Source organism: Eubalaena glacialis, chromosome 8 (genome assembly GCF_028564815.1).
Source record: "Eubalaena glacialis isolate mEubGla1 chromosome 8, mEubGla1.1.hap2.+ XY, whole genome shotgun sequence".
Taxonomy (NCBI): domain Eukaryota; kingdom Metazoa; phylum Chordata; class Mammalia; order Artiodactyla; family Balaenidae; genus Eubalaena; species Eubalaena glacialis.
This window is the reverse complement of record NC_083723.1, coordinates 60,117,268-60,140,972: the sequence shown is the minus strand read 5'-3', so window position 1 is coordinate 60,140,972 and position 23,705 is coordinate 60,117,268. Positions and strand designations below refer to the sequence as shown.

The 23,705-nt window shown below is 33.8% G+C and overlaps 1 protein-coding gene across 2 annotated transcripts in view; it reads right to left on the bottom strand.

The window, feature by feature from the left end:
• The window catches only part of DGKB (diacylglycerol kinase beta), a 645,545-nt gene that overhangs the window by 414,534 nt on the left and 207,306 nt on the right, over positions 1 to 23,705 (bottom strand). For both annotated transcript variants that reach the window (XM_061197732.1, XM_061197733.1), the window contains 2 exons: positions 18,369 to 18,442; positions 15,260 to 15,334 (listed from right to left, as the gene is read on the bottom strand). In XM_061197732.1, coding sequence (XP_061053715.1) covers positions 15,260 to 15,334; positions 18,369 to 18,442 — 149 coding nt within the window. The remainder of the gene's footprint in view (positions 1 to 15,259; positions 15,335 to 18,368; positions 18,443 to 23,705) is intronic.

The following is a 23,705-nucleotide window of genomic DNA, read 5'->3' as shown; positions in this document are numbered from 1 at the left end:
AAACAAAGGAATACTTAGTGAGTTTTATTTTATATGCATCAGATCATTCCACCAAGTTAACTTTAGAATGTGAAGTAAGAAGTTATTTTGAATTAGGAAATACATCTACACATCTATTAAAAAAAATTACTTTGACTAGAATCAAATACAAAAAAAATAGCTATGCCTAAGAAAGAGAGATACATTTCATGGAAAATCCATATACCTAGAAAAGTAATTTTATGAATGATATAGCACCTGAATCAATTCACTTACTTAATATGCATTTATTAACTACAACTGTGTATCAGGAACTGCGTTAGAGTCCAGAGACTCAAAAGCAAGATAAGAGTCCCTGCCATCAAGTATCTTAATTGAGAAGGCAGACAAGAAAACATCTGATTCACATTGCTATGGGATGTTTTGAAAACAGTTAATGCAGTTAATGCAGAATAACTAGAGGAGAATAAATGCATTGTCAGAGGGGATGGGAAAGTGAATGGTCTTTCCATTCATCAAGTTAGTGAATAAAGCTAGTGAACAGGTTTAGAAAGGGTGAGAAAATGAGTTTAGTATTAGAATGTGAAATTTGAGATACCTATGGGACATTAACATGGAAATGTAGACTAAGTAGTCAAATAAACCTACATGGGCAGAGAAATCTGAGATGGAAGAAGATAGTCGGAAGCAATCTGTGTACACTTGATGATCAAAATCATGAAAAGAAAATAAGAAGAAGGAACATAGAGTTGTGTTGCAGCAAAGGAAACCATAAGGTTCCTTAAACAACTAAAAACAGGGCTACTATATGATCCAGCAATCCCACTCTGGGCATATATCCAGAGAAAACCATAATTTGGAACGATACCTGCATCCCAATGTTCACTGCAGCAATATTTACAATAGCCAAGACATGAAAGCAACCTAAATGTCCATTGACAGAGGAATAGATAAAGAAGATATGGTACATATATACAATAGAATATTACTCAGCCATAAAAAAGAATGAAATAATGACATTTGCAGCAACATGGATGGACCTAGAGATTATCATACTAAGTGAAGTAAGTCAGACAGAGAAAGACAAATATCATATGGTATTACTTATATGCAGAATCTAAAATAAATGATATGAATAAACTTATTTACAAAACAGAAACAGACTCACAGACTTAGAAAACAAACTTATGGTTACCAAAGGGGAAAGGTGTGGGGGGATGGATAAATTAGGAGGTTGAGATTAATATATACACACTACTATATATAAAATAGATAATCAACAAGGACCTACTGTATAGCACAGGGAACTCTACTCAATACTCTGTAATAACCTATATGGGAAAAGAATCTGAAAAAGAATAGATATACGTATATGTATAACTGAAGCACTTTGTTGTACATTTGAAACTAACACAACATTGTAAAAAAAACTACACTCCAATATAAAACAAAAATGCTGGAGAGAGAGTGGAGAAAAGGGAACCCTCCTACACTGTTGGTGGGAATGTAAAGTGGTACAGCCACTGTGGAAAACAGTATGCAAGTACCTCAAAAAACTAAAAATAGAATTGCCATATGATCCAGCAATCCCACTCCTGGGCATATATCTGGACAAAACTATAATTTGAAAAGATACATGCACCCCTATGTTTATAGCAGCACTATTTACAATAGGCAAGACATGGAAACAACCTAAAGGTGCATCGACGGAGGAATGCATAAAGAAGATGTGGTACATATATACAATGGAATACTACTCCACCATAAAAAAGAATGAGATAATGCCATTTGCAGCAACATGGATGCGCCTACAGATTCTCATACTAAATGAAGTAAGTCAGAAAGAGAAAGACGAATACCATATGATATCACTTATATGTGGAATCTAAATTATAACACAAATGAACTTACCTATGAAACAGAAACAGACTCACAGACATAGAGAACAGATTTGTGGTTGCCAAGGGGGAGGGAGAGGGATTGATTGGGAGTTTGGGATTAGCAAATGCAAACTATATATATATATATATATATATATATATATATATGACTGAATCACTTTGCTGTACACCAGAAACTAACACAACATTGTAAATCAACTGTTCTTCAATAACTTAAATTAAAAAAAAAAGATCATGTTGCAGTACAACAGACATGGATTTGCTCTTTTATGAGACTAAAACCTTGAGCAAATCTTAAGCTCCCTGATCATGAGTTTCCTTATCGGCAAATGGAGAAAATGCTTAACTCATAAAGTGATAGTATTTTGCATATTCCCTAGCATACAACCAACAAATCACTATTATTATTATAAAATTAAGAAAGCATATATACGTGAAATGAACGAAGTTGAGTGTGAAATTCTAAGAAAAAATGATATTAAAAGAAGTGACTAAGGAGAATGTATCCAGATATATAATAAGCAGCACCTTAGAGATAGGAGACATTGATTTTCTAATATCCAAGGGAGATGAGACTTTTAAGATAGGTGAAAACAGCTAAAACTACGTGACTTAACACTTAGCAATTTACCAGTGACAATAGCAATGTCAGTGGAGAGTAAAGTCAAAACCCCAACTGCACTGAAGAGGAGATGGAAAAGTGAAAGAATAGCCCATTTTATTAAGAATGTAGTTGTGAAGAGACAAAAGAGTTGAGAAGGTAAGTAGCTATACATTTCCATAGAGATTTTTCAAATTAAAAATGAGAGTATCCTCAATTTCACATGTTGCTCATGTTTTTGCAACTCCGCAATGACCTGGGAATTGTTTTTCTGTTTTCCTTTTGGTCTTGAACCTCTATCCTTTAACCATTCCTGTTGTAAATTGTGATTATTATAACACTTTCATCATCGCACATGTTTTCATAAACTAATCCAAGTCATTTTAATACAGAGTAGTCATATGTTAAAAAGGGATCACATACTTCAGCTAAAAAGCCAGTAGAATAGGAACAGCTCAAGATGTAATAATAAGAGGGTGGGAATAATAAATTAAGTATCAAAGAACCAAGAGGAACAGGGACCCAGAACAGAAGTTGAATACACCTTATTTAGGAGGAGAGATGTCTCATCCAGTGAGAGGGAAGGAAGTCAAGATGGGTATGAATATCAATGTGTTCATAAGGGTAGGAGTAAGGAAAATAAGTTAAGATAATTTACTTGCCATGGCCTCTGATTGATAAATTAGGATCAGGGATGAATATTGATTTTGTGGAATGTGATGTTTAGAAAAATCTGAAACCTTCTTTAGGAAAAAATATGCAAAAAATGTATATAAATTTAGGTTTAGATAAATTATATATAAATATATAAATGTAATATATGAATATATACGTAAATAGTTATTTAACATAAGAAATCACAACAAACTGAAAATTTAAGATAGCTCACAGATACGACATCATATGATCTAGAATAAAAACATAATTAATTAGCTTGATATACTTAAAAATTTTCCATTTATTGGCTTTTCATATGAACAATTTTGAATAACATATTTATGAAGAGATAAAAAGATGAGATCAAATTGTTGATTTCTATAAGCTGATTGCCTCTATATCAAATTGCCTTAAACTTTCATGCTTCTTGAGTTTTAGAGTTTTAAATGGAAGAGCAGGGCATAATTTGAAAAAGTCTAGTTGGTATAGTATTATCCATAGAAATGCTAAAGACTTCATTACTTCAGTGACCTAAGACTTGAGTCTTACTTTTTTTTCCCCAAAAGGTCCCTTAGCACCTGTAGGATCAATAAGAGAATGACTGAATAATTTGTGAATGTGTGTGTGTGCATGTGCACATGCATACAACTTGACAATTAAGGCCTTCATTGTAATTCATAGACTATTAAAGTGTCTTTGAAAGCAATTATGATTTCTGTGCATACCAAAACGAATGCAAAGCTTATATTTTTATCTGTATGTTTCTTACTTTAGTAAAACACATATTTTTGTCATGATGATGTGCTCCACCAAACTCTGTATTCCAATTATCACCATAGGAACAAATAATTGAATCTTAAGCGCTGAACTTTTTAACTGAGTCTGTGATAACATGATCAATAATGTCCAATGTTTTACCATCATCCAAATGAACTTCCAAAAACTTGATTGGGGGTCCACAAGTTGCATGCACTCAAATCATTATTGCAATAAATGAATTTTCTATTTAAAACATTCTGATCACTCTAATGTAAAAACGGCATTACTTGATCTTTTTAAAGTTCTTCTTTTGCTAGTGGACCAAAATCTTAACAGCTATTACTTCACTTACAAAACACATAAGAAAACCTGAAATTGAAAATGTACACTAATTTAAAAGTCACATTTGATCTAAATGAAAAATCATGCTTAAAAGAGTGTTATACAAAGGGATTTTTCTGCAGTTTAAATGATTGCCTTCAAGCAGAGAATTCACTATTAATTTGAGGCAGATACTGATGCTTCTTTAGCATTTTTGTGTTTCTGGTTTCCACATGGTCAGTGATATCACTAGAGTTCCCATCGCTGATGGTAAAGATTGATAAATATTTCATAGAAGTTATGTATTCATCATCAACACTTTTTAAAACAGAAATTCAGAACTTAATTTTTCATTTAATAGGCATTTTCATTTTTGAGATATATTTGCTGAAAAGTTTTATTGCAAAATAAAAATGCATACTATAACACAATATTTATAAACTACATGTTTAATTTGTAAGACACCAAGGAAGAGTATTCAAACTTCATTAAACGTTCTTGGCAGGACTGCTCATCTTCTCTTCCTCACATATATTTCATGTACATCTAACCCGTGATTTCCCACATCTCCACTGACAATGCTGATTGCTATATGTGTTCCCATTTGCATCTCACAAGGAGAGGAGAGGCACAGGCCACAGCATAATGGACCGGCATAACAAGTATACCAGTTGGCCAACAAGGTCTTTCAGTGAACATTTATTTTTGTCTTTGAATTCTCTGTACACTGTATTTCAGAAGAAGTTGTTGCTTGTATGTGGGAAGGATTGGGAAGAGAAAGTTGTTTTGCTTTTTTAGATGAAGTGATTATAGGTTAAAGTGAGAACTGTGCTCACTGGACATGTGTGTGTCTTACATCTGACTAGAGGATAACAGCAGAAGCGGGATGTGCAAATGAGCTCTCAAACCCCTCAAGTCTATTATAATGTACCCATTAATAATAATACTTAAACTAAAAATACAAAATTCTTATGCTAATACTAAATTGAGTTGGATGCTGGGACACCAGGAATAAACCAGAAGAGTCCTGGGTCAACTTAATTATTATGGTCACAGTAGTTGTAAGACGCTATGTGATTTGGCCCGCCAGTACTATTCTAATACGCTATCTCTATCCACTCTGCTCCAGCCACGCTGGCCTTCTTGCTAATGTTCCCCAATTGTGTCAAATATTCTCCCATCATGATGCTTTTAGTCTTGTTCCTCCCTCTGCTTTAAATGTTATTCTATGTGATGACCAAATGGCTTGCTTGCTTCCTCATCTCCTTCATGTCTATACTCAGTGAGTCTTTCCCTGCTCAGCCTATTTAAAATAACCATCACAGAACACTCACTACCAATGTACACTCTGTTTACCTTCCCTGCTGACATGTGTATATTTTATTAGTTTAATGTGTGCCTTCCTCCACTAAGACCATGAGGGCAGAAAGTGATGTTTCTTTTGTCCATAGTGGAATGGCAGTGCTAAGACTTTTTCCTGGCACCTGGTAGCCACTGAATTAATATATGCTGAATCAATTTATATTACTAATACTATTACATATATTTACTGCTGTTGTTATTGTTAAACTACCATTTCACTTTTACTTAGTTGTTGAATCATTATTCTGTTTGAGTGTGGACTACATTCAATAGTCCACTGTTATTATTTCTAATTAAATTATAGGAGTAGGTTACTACATTATCATTAATAATGAATTCTGAGATAATCATCTGCTATGAGTTTTCTTATTTTCACTCATTAGTAAGACGCTGTTAGTTGACTCCCTGGAGCTGATGGTAAAGTTGTGCCAGGGAGCTTGCTGGACAGGCTTAGATAATAATAGCAAACTGAGGATAGTCAAATAAAATAGTTTATGATACTTATTAGAAACTTGACTTTTGTAGAATAAAATAAGAAACAGGTAGAAGGATATACGCAAATGCATTGGTTATTTCCAACAGCCAACTTAGGAGAAAATGTTATTTTTCTAGAGTGTTCAAGGAATTTGGATAAACAATCACCTCTAAACAATAACACATGGATCTACAGTCTGTTATTGAGCTGTTCTTTTCTCTGTGAAATGAGTAACAAAAGTTCAGATTTTTCAACATCTTTAAAGTAATAATTGATTTGTTGATGTTTGTGGAAAGTGACTATAGACTTGTAATGCCCAAAATTCTTTCACGAGGCTAGAAGTTATAGGACTATTAACTGTAGGAGCATGTTACATTTTGTTACTTGTATTTAACATGTTGATCTTTAATACAGACACACATATCGCTTCTCAAACTCAGTCACTCCATTGATCAAGGCAGAGACAAAATTATGCTCACACATTTAATTGGGGGGGATTGCAAAATCATCTGCATCATATTTTATGATTAATCATTAGGATTGAAAGGGTCAATTGAGTGCTTTGTTTTTACATTAGCAAAGCAACGATTTTTTTTTCCTGGAAATTTGCAGTAGAGCTGGATTGAATTTTGATGAACATTTTCTTAGCATTTTGAGGATTTTGTTCAGCTCTCTGACACAACAAGATTTCATAACAAGAGACATATGTAATATGTCATAGTTCTGATTCAAGAGGGTTTTTATTTAAGTAAAATATGGTAGAAACTTTGTTATATAAAATGATATTTTAAATTAAGAAAGTAATGAAATCTGTGGAATGTGTTATGTGTTTTCTAAATTACAAATTTATTTTAACAGGAGAATGTATTCCAAGGCTTTACTATGGAAATATGTGTGATACTTGGAATATGTGAATCTGTATGTTGACTGTTAAATTTTATTTTTTAAATTATATATGTTTTACATTTAGTTCAGGTAGATGAAACCAAAGATTTTTTTAAAGCACCTATTTCACAAACAATTCATTGTTGTGATTGTTCACTATGCTGAACAATCTGGAAAATAATTTACATAATTAAAAAATGTTTATCTTATGTATTTTTTCAATTCAATAAATACTTGTTATTTTTTACTTAAATATTTTAGGGATGATATGAGAAAAAGCCATCTGTACTTTCATGAAGCTGATAGTCAAAAGGGAACAACCAACATCACGAGTATACAAAAAACTTGATATTAACTTTTCATAAGTCACATTAGCATATGCAGTTGGTATAACAGCTAGAGATGTGCATATTTATTTTAATGTTGTGAAGGAAAAAAAAATCTCATTCTGTGAAGACCAGTGAGCGATATATGTTTTATATTTCATTTTTGCAACTAATTTATACCTCAAAACCATTCATTCAATTATATCATAATATGCTTCATCAGGAAGAAACAACTTACATGATACAGACTCTAGTTTCAGATATCTTTAAATAGTCATTATCAGAGTGAGAGAATTTATGTAAAGAGATACAATAAAGACAAACAAATAAACATCTATTTCTATCTTGAAAACAAAGATAAAAAGGGAAGTGACCAGAGAGTTTTGGTATTTACCAGATAATTTACACTAGGGATTAGCAGAGTTTCGATACATCAAGAAAAGCGTTTAAACAAAATGTTAGAAAAGAAGAAATAAATAAAGATAGGACGAGAGAAGAGAGGCATACGAAAAGATCTAAAAATTTGGTATGGTAAAGAGGAACAATGGGGGAAAAAAGGAAATTAAAAGAATGAATAACTGCAGGCTCAGGGTGGCAGATAAAATATTTATTTTTTAAAAAGTGTATCTATAGTAGCATTGGAAAAGTAATAAACCAGGAATAGAAATGAAATTAAATCACAAATTAGAGTAGTAAAGAGACCTTACAGAATAGAACAACTCAGAAAGCAATACATTGAAAGGGAACTGCTGCAAATGGCACCCTCTGCCCCCATGGCTGACCCAGGATCAGGGATGGCACAGCTAGAAACAGGGATGGGAAGAGTTATGACACGTGAGGTCAGCTATGGGATTAAGTGAAGGACTACAGCATAGCTTGGCCAGGGTCCCATTTCAGAGGAGCTACCTGGGGCGTTTGCCTCCTGGATAACAACTGAGGAACAGCTCTCTAACAGAAGTGCACGTCTACCACTGGGCATGCAGCCTGGGCACTGGCATCAGATATAAAACAGGGTATTCTCATAGTTATCGAGATGAAAGTAGAAATTCAATACCATTCCATTCAAACTCATACTTTAAAAACTCGAGAAAATAACAACACATTGAAGAGAGTAAATGTCATTAAATTTTGAGAGAATAATTAGGGAGTTACATTATATAAAACAGTCTCCAGTGAGAATCAACAAATAGATCCATGAAGCAAAGGAAAGGGCAGCAACAGTCTAACATATATATTATTTCACCATATCTGAAGTACGTCAAATCAGTGGTGAAACAGTGGACAAATGAACAGCTTTCGTTGGGACAGCTAGATTTCAATCTGAAGGAAAAAAATTTTCCATGCCTACCTCATCCTAGTCTGTCAACGCATCTCTAAGAAAAATGTAACCTTTAAAGATTAAAGGTTAGAAATTGAAAACAAAATGAAAAATTAATAAAAGATATAAAAATATTTCAGTAATTTTGGTTTGAGGAAAGGTTATTCTAAAATATAAAGTTGAGAAATCATTCAGTGTAGAATTAGCAATGAAAATTTTATATATTTATATATGGACAAGAAAAAGAACAAAATATACAAACTGAAAGCACACAGAACAAATGAGAAGAAAACACTTGCAACATATATAAAATGATGATAATATTTATACAATAAGATTTAAAAATGAACACAAAAAAGATAAATCAAAAGGAAAATAGGCAAATAAAAGAGCATACGTGTAAAACCGATAGCTAGTGGGAAGCAGCTGCATAGCACAGGGAGATCAGCTCGGTGCTTTGTGACCACCTAGAGGGGTGGGATAGGGAGGGTGAGAGGGAGGGAGACGCAAGAGGGAAGAGATATGGGGATATATGTATATGTATAGCTGATTCACTTTGTTATAAAGCAGAAACTAACACACCATTGTAAAGCAATTATACTCCAATAAAGATGTTAAAAAAAAAAAAGAGCATACGTTTTACATAAGAAATCAAAAGTTTAGTATATATAAGACAAAATGCTTGTTTGGAGCATCTGTTGGTTTTGCCTTATTTGACTGTGGGGAAACATGCTGCTGAATACAGTTTTGGTACGTCTATCAAACAAGGAAACCAACTGCATTGACCCAAACAATGCAGTAGGCACGTGGCCAAAGCTAGGCCTATGAGACACTTCTTTTCTAAATTTGAAACATGTGAAACACAAAGATCACGATAGGTTGCTGGTGTAAAAAACTAATGCTTGTCTAAGAATTTAAAGTAATTATTATAAATTTAATGGGGAAGTTACTCTAATTGTAGCATATCAATATGTCCTATAATACCTATTATATAGTAATTAATCTACTAAATCAGGGGTTCTCCATGCTATCTCCACATAATCAGCTGGGGAGCTTTTAAGAAATTGAAGTGCCTAGGCCCACCACTCAGATATTCTGAATCTGGCTATACTCCCAACCCCTCCTTCAACCCATACCTATGCCCTCATAGGGAGTTCTCCATTCTCACCGTTTAAGGATAAAAAAACGGATTTACCAGTGCCTCTCCATGATATATCAGAAGTAGCTGGTGGTAGGCTGCTATGGCAGTACAAATAAACTGGGAATAATTTGAGGACAGAAAAGAATGCCATTTGACCTCTGGGCAGTATCTCAAACCATAAAATGTCCTGTTTACCTTTTCTGGACAGAGAGATGTTTAGAGTTTAGGAAACATACCAATTCAATAGTACTGACTAACAAATATTTCTCACACTATTAAGGACTCGGAAAGGGTAAGAATGGAGAATTAGTGATGGAAGCAAAATTTATATAAGTGAATTTCTCAGAATGGACCCATAATTGGGAGTATAATTGTTCCAAAGAAATGTCAGTTAGCATGTTTTCTTAGTCACTCCCAGTGAGTGTTCAAAACACTCATGTTCATGTTGGTAGGGGTGGAAGCTTTGGAACGGATAAACAACATGAATTTATCTTCAACAAGAAGAGTAGGTACTGACTCTGGAATACTCAACTGTCATCAAATGAACCAATTAGTGAATTCCAATATGTTGCTATACCTCAAGGGAACCTAAGCCAGCTACTTAAGGGTAGCCTAAAATCCCTGGACCCTTTCCATAATGCAACTGCAGCCATTTGTCCTCACTAACTAGACATTTGTTCTAGCAATTGGATTTACTTTTCTTTCCCATTATGCCTGTGTCAATGGTCATAGCAAATGACTTACTGAATGCCTTAACCACTATCATAGTGTCTCACATATTGCTGTCTCCTTTCAAGGAATACCATTCACAGAGAAGGAAGAAAGACAGTGGGCTGATGCCCCTGTGACATAAAGGCCTTCTTATATGTTTTATCAGGGAGAAACAGTTGTCCACAGAACACTGAAATAACCTACTAAAGACTCAGTCATTGAATCAGTGGGAGCACTTCAATGGTGTATGATCGAACAGCTGTATCATGTGCCCTGAATTATACGATGCTGCTTTACCCAATTCAGAAAACATGGTTCTGGAACCCAAATGTAAAGCTCGGTGATGAAACTTACAATTACACTTAATACTCACTGTGAATCTTAAATTTATGTGTCAAATTGGCTGGGCCACGGATGCCCAGAAAGTTGATCAAGCATTATTTTGAGTGTTTCTGCGAGGGTATTTTTAGATGAGATTTAACATTTAAATCAGTAGACTTCATAAAGCAGACTGCCCTGGCTAATGGGTGACCCCCATCTAATCAGCTGAAGGCCTGATAGAACAAAAGGCAGACCCTAACCCAAGAAAGAGAGAATTCTCCAGCCTGATCACCTTTGAACTGGGATGTTGATTCTTCCTAGTTCTACAGCAGCTTGCCAGCCTTTGGACTCAAACTGGAACATCAAATTACAGATTTGGATTTGTCAGCCTCAATTAGCATGTGAGCCAATTCCTTATAATAAATTTCTCTCTATACATATATACTATTGGTCTGTTTTACTAAAGAACACTGACTAATACATTCACTTTCAAATATTTTGCTTCACATTCCCTTGGTTTTGAACTCTTATGGTTGAGATGTTTTAACACCAAAGAGGAATGCTAGCATATGAGACAGTAAAATTTTCATTGAATTGAAGCTAACACCTGGATATTTTGAGGCTCCTCATACCACTAGACTAATAGGCAAAAAGACAGATAGGATGTTAACTGGTATAACTGACTCTGATTTCCAAGGAGAAATTAGGTTTGCTGCTATATAATGGGAAAAGGGAGTACTAATAGGACCTCTACTCCAATCATTGGTTTAGTTGTAAGGGCTAGGTTACATACAGTCACAAACAACCCAAAATCTTCGTGGTATAACCTTACAGAGGCTTCTTTATCATCCATTCTACAGGGATGTGGGGTAAGCGGGCTGGGGGTAGGGGCTCTCTCGTGCAGTTTTCACTCTGGCATCCAAGCTAACCAACAGGCCAATATTGAATACTGCTGGTCACTGTGGTAGAGGAAAAGAAAGAGTGGAAAATTTACTTTCTGCTCATAGTTTATTGTAAGAGAAAGCCATATAGCCACTCTTAATACCTAAGGTGAAAGGACTGAAATCAAAATCAAGTGCCTGGCAGAAGATCTGGAAATATTTGATAAACAGTACTAATACTGTCAGGTACTACCATACCAGTCGTTCAAGGCACACGAGAAACAAATTCAGCCCTATACAAGCAGTACTACCAAAATCTCAGACCTATCAGGTAAAAATATTTGAGTAACTATGCTGGGGAAACATTTCCAAGAAGCTGAGAAATGTTTTACGTTTCAGCTACAGTTTTCAATCAGTAGTAAAACCAGGACTATAGACTTTACGTGTGTTTTATTCTTTGTATTATTAAGAATATCATTTAATGAAATTCATATTCATAGTTAAATATGTAATTTTCTCATTACATTTCTGTATATTGAGACCAAATGGATGAAGGGAAAGGAGAAAATAGTCATCTCCAGAGATGTTTTAGAGAACCAGGACTTGAAGCTGGATATAGAAACAATATGAGACTTGGGGTTGTCTACATTTTAGGAGGATGTGTATTTTTGGCTACATATTTAGCAGTAGCAATATGTTGATTGGTATTTTTTTTTCAACTTTTATGTTCAGAAAAGAAGAGATATTGGATAACTCAATGGTTGGACCGTGGTGAACACCTATTGTTTATTCCCACCAAGAATTCATCTTTCATCCTCAGGTTATATAGCATCCTCATTTGGCTTTGAGGAGACAAACAATTTAGATAATAGTCTTGACAGGACTTTAGTCAAGATGCTCCATCCCAAAGTAGCCAAGGCTGTGGCATGGGAAACAAGAGAGGCTAATAAATATGCTTCTCCTGGGGATATAAATTTTGAATATAGAAGCAAAAATACCAGAAACAATTGAATCAATTTCTCTTAGCAGTAACTCCTACGGACTCTGTCTTTTTAGTAATAATTTCCTCAAATTGTCCTGATTCCTATCCTTTCTGAAACATAGTTCTTCATTTTTCCATTAATTATATGAGCTACTTCATAATTTTCCAGTAAACTCTATTTTGCATCATAAGCCAGATTATATTTCTGTTGTTTATAGAAAAGTCAATCTAATTAATGCCATATTCAACTTTATAATTGATTAGCCATGCAAATAAAAATGATATATTTTCACCTAGTACATTTAACAATAATAAAAATTACTGACGATAGCCAATTTAAAGGAGGGCGTGGGAAATAAAACATTATATATTGCTGCTGGGATTATAATTTGATACAAACTTTTTGTATAGTAATTTGGCAGAACCTGAGAAATAAAATTGAAAATATTTGAATATGCTTCGAAAAACAGATAAATTGATAGACATTAACTTAAATTATGCCAATTATTTAAAAGTGCAGGCAATATAAATATTTCCCAATAACAGAATAGTTAACAAAACTATGGAATACTGTGCAGCTCTTAAAAACATTTAAACTGATCAATACCTACTGAACTCAAACAATATCCACCATATGCTTTTGAGTAAAAGGAAGCAAGTTGCAGAGTAATAAAAAAACTACAGTCTAAGTTATATTAAAAAATCTATTTATCTATGCAACACATATATGTGTGTATCTATATATGAATACATTGTATATATATGAATACATTCTATACATACAGTAGTTTTTATATTTATAGAAGTTCTTGGAGGATACGCACAAACAATTCACAATATCCTTGAGAGGTGGTAGTGCTTAAAGTGGGGCCCTTAACTTAATTTCTAAATAATATTCACTGTAGCGTGGAATTGTACAAGTACACTTATTACTTTTATTTTTCAGTATATTAAACTAGAGAAGATAATAGGATGGCTAACAGTTAAAGAGTAAAAGGAAACATGTAATACATATTTAAAGTGGAGTAGGAAAAAAAATGAAATGAAATGAGAAAACAAGGCTAAAATCAAGGTTATTGCAGTAAATTTACATAGAGCTACAAAGTGATTATGTTATTGATTATTAATTAATAAATGATATTGATAACAAATAACAGTCATCGAGGACACATTATGTGGCAAGCACATTTTTATATGCTTCATGGGTAACACCCAACTTAATTTTATAACTAGCCTATGAGGCAGGTACTATTCCTTCATTTCACGGAAAAGACCATGACGACACAGTGGTTAAATGATAAGGTTTATAATTAGCAGAGTCATTAGGTATTTAGTTTAACTATAAAATACAAGCAAATCCTGGATTTACTTGGTCTGGTGGAGCTACAGAGGTCTTGGAGTAGCTAAACTTCTTAATGCAAAATTCCTTAATCCTGCAGATTAAGAGCTACTTCTTTGAAGTTCAGAGAATATTAAAGAACAAGAAAAAGAGGCATCCTGACTGAGCTTCTGTGTGAATATCAAGACTTCACTTTTTCTTGTCTTTAACTAGACTGGAACTTCCAGCATGTGGCTCACCTAGCCAATAATCTGATCATGATCCTCTACCTGGTGGAGTCTGGAGTTTGACAAAGGCAGTGTTCTGAACTAAATTCCTGTGGTGAGCCTGCCTTCTACAGCAAGGAGGTTCCACACATCACGGCTCAGCATTTGGGAACTGGCCCTGCACAACAGGTAGCAGGCAATGGAAGAAAAAGATGAGTATAATTGTGGGAGCCTGTGCTGATTAATTGCATATTATTTACATTTATCTAACATGATATACGATGGCATAAATTTTATGCTGAGCATTTAAAAGACAATTTTAACATTTGGTTTCTCATTTCTGAGAATAACCTAGAAGACTTATTTTAATCATACCGATTTTTTTTTTTTTAAAGAAGTTTATTTTTAGAGCTTTTCTCTACTTCATCTGGTCTAATGTTTACTATCATGTTGATAGAGAGAAATCAGATCAGTGGAAGAAAATGACATTAATTAGTTAACTAGGCCAAGTTAACAATGAATTATTTCAGTGCGTACTTGTGATATCAAAAGTATATGGTATCTGTTGAAAAATAATTGTATTTCACTACATCTTGCCTATTAATAAAGTATCTTATAAAAGAGTGATATGTATTAGAGTTTGTAAGTAGTAAATGAAAAAATCATTATGATTTCCATTCTTTGTTAACCAGAAGAATTAAAAATTTAAAAAAAATATTTTATTCTGTAGTAGATCCATGTCTTATATTTAGCAAACGGAAGGAGAGCAGTTCTTCTAACACATAGATGGTTCAGTAATTTAAGGACCCAGCTAATATATGTGTATATTTGTGGTGTGATTATTCTTATTAACATTACTACTAGCAGTATGAGAATTACTTCACAATATTTAGAAAGGAGGAAAATCTTACTGAAACAGGCCATTTTGAAAAACAGCACCTGCATTAGTTTCTCTTATGTAGTTGATATTCAATGTTGTTTTGTATACTAATCTGGCTGCTGTATTTGAATAACATTACTTCTAGGTTTGTCTGGCTGCTTATTTAATTAATCAGTATTAAATGAATTAATGGTAATAATATATATAGGCTTACCCTGGCATTGGTCCATGTCCAGCAAGACTGTAAACCTGACGAGGATTTAGTAGATATTGGAATTTTCTGTAAATTCTATAAAGATGAAAATATGGAAGGAAAAAATAAAATTTAGTGATATCTCCAAATTTTTATTCTAAATATGCACATGCATTTAGAACACTCTCTATCCTGCTTTTGAATATTATTTAGCTAATAAGATTTCAAATAAATATTTAAAAATATCAGTATACAATTAGTTAAATATCTTCTCTTAATAGATCCTTGGGAAATTTACAGATTATTGGGCCAGTCTAACAGAGATGAAAGTTATTTATCCCATATATAAAATGGGATTGGACACTGTATGCATGAAAGTAAAGACTGTGACTTCAGCTGCTTAATTATTTCACATAAACAATCATCTTGATGAGCTAGATCACAAAATTGCTAAACTATTTCTACAGGCACATATTAAACATTTCATTTTTTTCTGAAAGAACTCGATCTTTGCATAACAAATGCAACAGAAATGTTTCTAAGTACACACACATCCCATATCAGAATTCTGAGACAAAATATTAAAAGTGAAGGAATATATTTAGTTTTTAAAATTAGTTTTTATATATACATGTGAAAATATTACTATATATCTTAACATATTCATATTATGTGTACTGAAACTCTCCAAATATCTACTTATATCCTTCCACTTTCTTGTGCAACACCCTCACATTCTAGATCTTGAATAATGATGTCACCTACCGTCTCAAGAATGATCTTAGAGTCATTCTCAGTACTTCCTTTTCCCCAGCACCTGAAATCAAGGACAATCCTGTACCCTCTAACTGAGTAATGTCTATCATACCTGGTTATTCTCACTGCCTTACAAGTTCTCTCACCAGCTCTGTAAAAGTCTTGCCTATTCAGCCTTCTATTTAAGTACAGTCACGTTGTTTCCATGATGCAAAGTTCCTGCCAGTGGCAAGTTACTTATAAAATATTTTATTATATTTAAAATAGTTTATGTCTCGTCTTTCTCCTCCTTCCTCTTAAACTTCAACCTCGCTGAATATCTCCTGGTTCCCTACCAAAACACCACACCCCCTTCCACACATCTGTCTTTTTTCTTCCTTCACCTGGCAAACATCTACTTATATCAGAACCAACTCAAAAGCTAGACTTCTGAGTCTTCAGACAATCATTTCTTCCTCTGAACTTCCATAGCACTTTTATTTTAAACATTCCTAGCTTAGCTTTTGCCTTGGGGTTACTGTAGTAAATCTGTTTACGTGTCTGCCTCCTTGTATGACTGTGTCTTCTGTCTCATCCCCAGTTCCTAGTAGAGACTGGATTCCCTCAAGTGTTGCTGTCTGAATGATGTGTGAACATTTTCACACCTGTTGACTGGTATGGGAAACTATGTGTGAATATACAATTCTGTTACCTTTTTCTGCTTATCTAATACATCAAAGAAGAAAACCTACATATTTTGAAAGGAAAACCCTGAATAGAATTCCATTATTTGTGAAAGATGCTTCTTATGCATTCAGGAGAATTTATGACTGCATTAATAATAGATCTCCTTTAAACATATTTACAATTCTTTTGACTTTGAATGGTCCCTGTTAGTGTATAAAGGACAAAGCATAAGTGGGTGTGCATATAGGAGCACTCAAATATCCTCCCTCCCCCCCCCCATTAAATTTAATTTACTGATGACTTCAGTGTATCTATCTGTAGATACATATTTTTTAATTTAAAGAAAATTATTTTTATGTACTGGGAGAAGAGGGAGGCAGATATTCAATTAAGGGTCATTCTACGTGATTAACTTTATCTTAATTTGAGGGGAATGTTTCCATTTGAAGTATATTTTTTTTCACTTGATACTTCATTTGTTTCTAATTTCCAGCATGAATTTAAGTCTCATCTAATGCTTTGTGAAGAGTTTACTTCTTTTTCAAGATATCCATAATATATACAACTAACAAACTGTGAGTAGGAAAGGAGAAAATAATTTTAGCATCATTATTTAATTATTATTTTATATACCTAAAAGTGAGGCAACTATTCTCTTTAATAAAGCATTGTAAATATTTTATATTATTAAGTCACTAGTTATTTAAAATAACTTGTCTTGTTTAGCAGAGTTAAAAGTATAACTATATGGTGATAAAAGGGAAAACTTTTTAAGCAGAAATAATATTTTGTTGAATGGAAAATGACCATTCTTCATTTAATTGAAATGAAGCTGGAAAGTTAAATGGTAGGAAAGGAAATTACTTTTCAAAATTCCTTTATTCATGGAAACATTTCAATTTCATTATTTGGTGAAACCACAATGTAAATTTCTATTTTATTATCATAGTGTCTGTGTGAGTGCTTTTATCTGATTGCTCATTTTTTGGCTGGAATTAGTAAAGAGTTCTAGAAATTATTAAGACAGGTACAACTGCATTTCTGTTTCTGACACTCCTTCTTAGAAGGACATAAGATTTACTCTTCAATGTGGTGACTTTCAGATTTTCATTAAATATTATGATTTAATCGTTAATTTTACAAAAAGGAAAATTTTTTGTTGTCCACATGAATACTGAAATACCTGATAATGCAGCTCATTATTATTCTGATTAAATATACTGTGCTTCTCCAGGATATATGGCATCATGTTCTCCAAATGAACATGCAGAAAATCATTATAATATATTTTGTCTAGAAGCTGGATAAAAATTCTGTTTCTAACTACTGGGCAATCATTTACCTGAAGTCACCTTGTTGACCATTTAGAGAACCAATTTTCATTCAACAGTATTTATGGAGCCATGTTGTATGCAAAGCTCTTTGTTAATGGCTAGGGGTGATAGGCAGGGTAGAGAGAATTCAGACACCTGAGATATGATAATAAAAATATTTACAAAACGCCATTATTATATTAAAATTTCAACTGTAAAAACAAGGAGATCATACCAATATACATTGTTATATAGAGATGATAGCACCACTTATTTCACGTTAAAATTAGTGAACCATGAGGGATAATATTTTTAAATGTTTTTATACTATAAATTTAGTTTATCTTTTTACAGATATATAACATAGTAAATAAATGTGATTTTTAAAAACATACCGTTCTCCTTGCTTCCCACCACTTTTGGGGTTCACAAAGACTAAAAGTGGATGAGTACCAGGAACAGGAGTGATCTAGAAGAAAAGTTGAATATGTGGACAAATTATTTATATTAGATATAAAGAGAACCCCCTGCTATTTCTAAGTCATGAAATGCCAATTAGCAAATTCAAGAATATGGTTCTTTTGTTCTGCAATGTGGAGAGATAGAGGATAGATAACAGATCTAATTAGCAACATAATTAAATCTTGTGCTTTGACTCCATATATATCAAAATACATACCCACTCCACTAAGAGAGGTGATTTTCTAGCTAGGAATAGGGCAGAGGGGAAGGCAGCTATGAAAAGGGAATAACCTCTCAATAGCTATGAGATGAAAACAATAGGTACAATCCGTGGGATCGTGAGTAAACCATCCAGAATAGAGCAGATTATGGTGGTAAAAAAGATTAGAAAAGAAAGGGACCAAAGTATAAGTGAGCCCTACTCTTATAGACAATCCCTACTTTAGAGCTTTATAGCACATTTGGAATCCATCTTCCCAACCACTTGTGAACTAGAATCTAAATAAGATGGTTTGAGGCCACTTTCGGTCAGAGTCCCCATCTATACAATGTTTCCTCCATGCTTTCTTTTCCTGCTTGAGAAGAGATGCCAGTTAATCCAGTCTATTTGCTAAACAGGAATCCATTAAATTGATTGTGTCCCTATATGCCATGCCCTGCTTTCATCACTATACATTCTCGATTTAACCAAAAAAAGTGCCTGTCCTAGTGGAGCTTATATTCTGGTGGAGAAACAGACAAGAAACAAACAAATAGGGACTTCCCTAGTAGTCCAGTGGTTAAGAATCCACCTTCCAATGCAGGGGACACGGGTTCAATCCCTGGTCAGGGAACTATGGTCCCACATGCCGCAGGGAAGCCCACGCGCCACAACTAGAGAGAAGCCCGTGCTGCAGGGAAAGACCCCACATGCTGCAGCGAAGATCCCACGTGCTGCAACTAAAACCCGACGCAGCCAAATAAATAAATGTTTTTTAAAAAGAGAAACAAACAAATAAATATACATTTAGTAGTGAAAAGTATCACCAGAAATAAAGCAGGTAAGGTGCTAGCACTTCATCGGTCGGGGGCAGAAATTGTTTTTGATAGAGTGGCAAAGCAGAACACTTGTATTTTACTTGAATTCAATGTTAAGAGGTAAGCTGTTTTAAATAAGAGTATTCCTATTCAGTGTATACCTATGTAACTCCCATCTAAACACAGTTTGATAAAACAATATTTTAATAACAAAAATATGCAACCAACGCAGTCCTCTAAATACTAAGTTGAAAAGTTTTAGATCAATTTACTTTTTGAAAGTAGAGTCAAAGTGTCCTTCATTGCTCTGGTATTTTTCCCTTAGAAAGTACCTGAAATATTTAATGAGAAGACTAAAAACAACCATTTCACCATATCATGTTCTTCCTTTTGTTTAAACGATATAAGTTAAAATACCTTACCAACATATTTTCCTCCAATTCTTGTGAAATGCCATTTTTCTAATGAGTATAGGCACTGGGAAATTGTTGAAATCTTCACACTATATGAGAAGGTTGAGTAAAATATTCTCAATTCTTATACTCTTACCTAACTTGTTCCCATTACAATCTATTCTTTCTGACTCTGTTTTACTTCCTCTTGTAAAGAGGACACATGGGTTTTGTGCCTGATTTGTCTCTCATTCAGTTGGGAGATGAGATGGATGAGCTGGATCTGTAGTAACTTCTCAGCTCTTCTCCCCTGAACTCCATGTGTTCAATCAGTTACTGGACAGAAAGTACCTACTAGCTTAAGACATTGTGCTATAAACTTGCAATGTGACTTCCCCTTCCCACCATTAAAATAAACACCAAAACACACCTCTGACTACTAGTATTCAGTTTCCTTTACTTCTCATTCTATTACAAAATCAGAGAGAACTCCTAAAGTTTTCACATGCAAAAAGTAAGCCTAACAAATGTGGATTTTAGCATTTAATTTGAATTGTTTTTCTTTATTTTTAAAGAGAGGGGAGATTCTCAAGGTAAATAAAATATTTTAGCAAAACATAACATCTGAATCCAAATACTAATTAGGATGATCGTCCCAAAATTCAATATTCAGCTTACCATTACATGAGATTACACTAAGTTCATTTGGGCAAATTTTCGTATTCATTTGGAAATATATTTTGGAATAACTTTCAGAAATATTTATTAATTGAAATGTTTAAAGGCATAATTATGATTTATCAAATAAAGGACAGTACCACGCTACAGAAAATTGTGTTCTGAGGAAACACTATTACAAACAAATAAAGATCCCACTAGACTATATTATAGTCTGTAGAGGATCTGAAAATATAAAAACCTAGATGTCATCTACTCACCCTAGATGTCAGGGGTGAGTAGATGGATGATTAGATCAAATGGATTAGAAAAATAGGAGAGAATCTAGATAAAGAATTTAGGATAACGATGATACGCTACAAGTGATAAAAGTCAAGAACCCAAAATGGAAGTACAGTAAATAATAAAATCAAATTAGCAAAATTTTCCTCACATATCCCCTTAACATAAATTACGCTTGTAAAATAAGACTGTATAAAAATTAAAAATTGGACACTTTAGATATTTATTTGTAAGTTATCAGGGACTGTGGAATAGTGCCCCTTTGACAATGATTCTAACAGATAACACACCTGACCTAATGCAACCTCCTTTTAAGGAGTAGTATGTGATTCAATATCAAAACCACTAAAACTCTGGTGTTAGGGGATCATTTAATGGTGGTATTTATACAAGAAATGTCAAGGTTTCAGGCAAATCGCCATCTTTTTCAATGCTCATTCAAAAAGCTTTTAAATTCTGCTAAACTTTGTTACTATAAAAAGAAGGTCAATCTAGCAGAGTAAATTTAGGTGCCAGGAGACCAAAGGCAGCGTTTTTTAGATTTGAGAGCCAAAGACCTACAGTACTGCATAGCCATTTTCAAATCTACAAGTTAAAAATAAACAACTTCTGTGTTCACTAATAGTCCTGAAATAAGAAGCAGCATCTTAGTGGCAGAGACTGCAATTTGTCACTTAATTCTCATATTCCTCTTCATCCTTAGTAAAAGAACCCTGAGTTTTAGGATTGCCTACATATGAGGACATTCTCTTATGTAAACATAGCACGACCACCAAAATAGAGAACTTAACACGATTCTGGACTAGCTTCTTTTGTTATAAAAGCCATTATTGAGACAACTGGTGAAACTTGAATGGGATCTAAGGATTAGATAGCACTAATGTATCAATTTTGTATTCAAGTTCACTAATTCTCTTTTGAACTGTATCTAATATAGTCTTCAACAGGACAAATTTTGGTTTTTTACTTTCATACAATAACTCTGAAATAAGATGTAAAACTCAGTTATTTTGGAAAGTGATGTACTGTCATCCTAAAATGTCATATGCATTTTGTTATAGATTTTAGTGGGATGGGAAGCAGTTAGACAAAAATACAAGTATTTTTAAAATTCTGTTAGCCTAAAACTATTTGAATTTGGAAGTAGATATTTTTGTAGCACTTGAAGTAATTTCACGTGGAACAGTACATAAAACAGATGAAAAGCAAATTACTATGTCTGAAGTGTGAAAGAACTCTGACCCTGTTCTCAGCTTCCCATCACCCCACTCTTGTGCTTGAGGCATCTCTACAGAGTCCTGGGCTTCTCAAAACAGTTTTTAAAAAAAATCGGGATAGGGTAATACAGTATAGCAAAGAAAATACTGACGGTGGGAGAAAGTGTTCAGGAATATTTTACAGCATGTGTGGTACTTGAAATCTTGCAGAATGGTTATAAATTAGGTGTGAAGGACACTGCAATAGCAAACAGAATGGATTCTCCTATATAAAGAATAGAGCTAATCACGTGAGATTGTATTTACTCACATAAAGGGACAGTTTCAATCATATACAGTAAACATTGAAGAACAGGACTTTAGGGTCAGACTGGTTTGGGATCCCAGTTCAACCATTCGTTTCTACAGATACGCTCTCCCTTAGTGCTATCAATACGCCTTTCACTCCCAAATTCATATCCGTCCTCACCCCTGAATTCTAGATTCACATATCTGTCTGCCTGCTTGACATTTCCATTTGGATATGTAACAGCATCAGAAATTTTGCTCCAAACTTTATTCATCCAGACCCTTTTCCATCTCAGTCAATGGCAACTTCATCATTTCAGTTCCATGGGCCAAAGGTCTTGGAGATGTCCCTACTCCTCACTTCTTAATGACGCCTAATCCCACTATCTGACTTAAAATTATAGACAACTCCAACTCTCAGCCCTGACACATCTTATCTTATTCAGTTCCATTTTTTTCGTTCCATTTATAACCTAGCACATTATATGTATGGAGACATGGACTCATTTTAGAGGTTGTTATATACTCAAAGTATAGAATAGTAATTCTGGACTTAGAGAGGGAGTTAAAATGACAGTGAAGAGCTGATTATAAGAATCAACAGGCCTGAGGATTCCAAGTGGGCACACACACACACACATATCATCAAAGAAAAGGAGTTAATTTTATACACACTCTATATATTTCTGTATAGTGCGTATATGTATGTTTACAGTATTGAGAACTATAAGAATGAGATATTACAAATAATAAAGACAGTAGGGATAGAGAAAAGCAGTTGTGGTGGGGAAAACACTAGTTCAGTTTTAGATATTTCAGTATAAAAGTTCCCCTTTTTATCTTTCGCTAAGAGTATTACAAACTAGACTTTTTGGTTTGCAAGTGATGCTTATGCTTGGAAACTTTTTTCAAAGAATAATTAGGGACAAGGTAACGTTGGCTTAATACAGTTCAAACAACAGTTCTGTTTTTATACTTATTTGTTCACATGTGGATAATCATCTGTATTTTCACATCTATTGCACGTTAAGGAATTGTAGTTTCAATTACATTTGATCATATGTATTAAGTGTAAACCTATGGTATGAGCGATGACAAAGATGGAGTACCTAACCACCTCTATCTGAAGTCCCCTAGGACTCGGGTTAATTAATGAGACTCATCCTAAGGTTATACATGATCTATTACTTCCTCTAATTAGAAATAATAATCCTGATCATTATGCTGGTTAGCTGGAAAGAAGTAAGATGAATGTGCTTAACTATGATTAATAGTCTTTAAGTAGTGTAGATCTCTTCTGTCACTGAGTTATATGCAAACTGGGCTGCAACTCAATGCTTTTTTATGATATATATAATTTTTAAAACTTGCAGAAAAAATTAATTTTCTGTAAGAT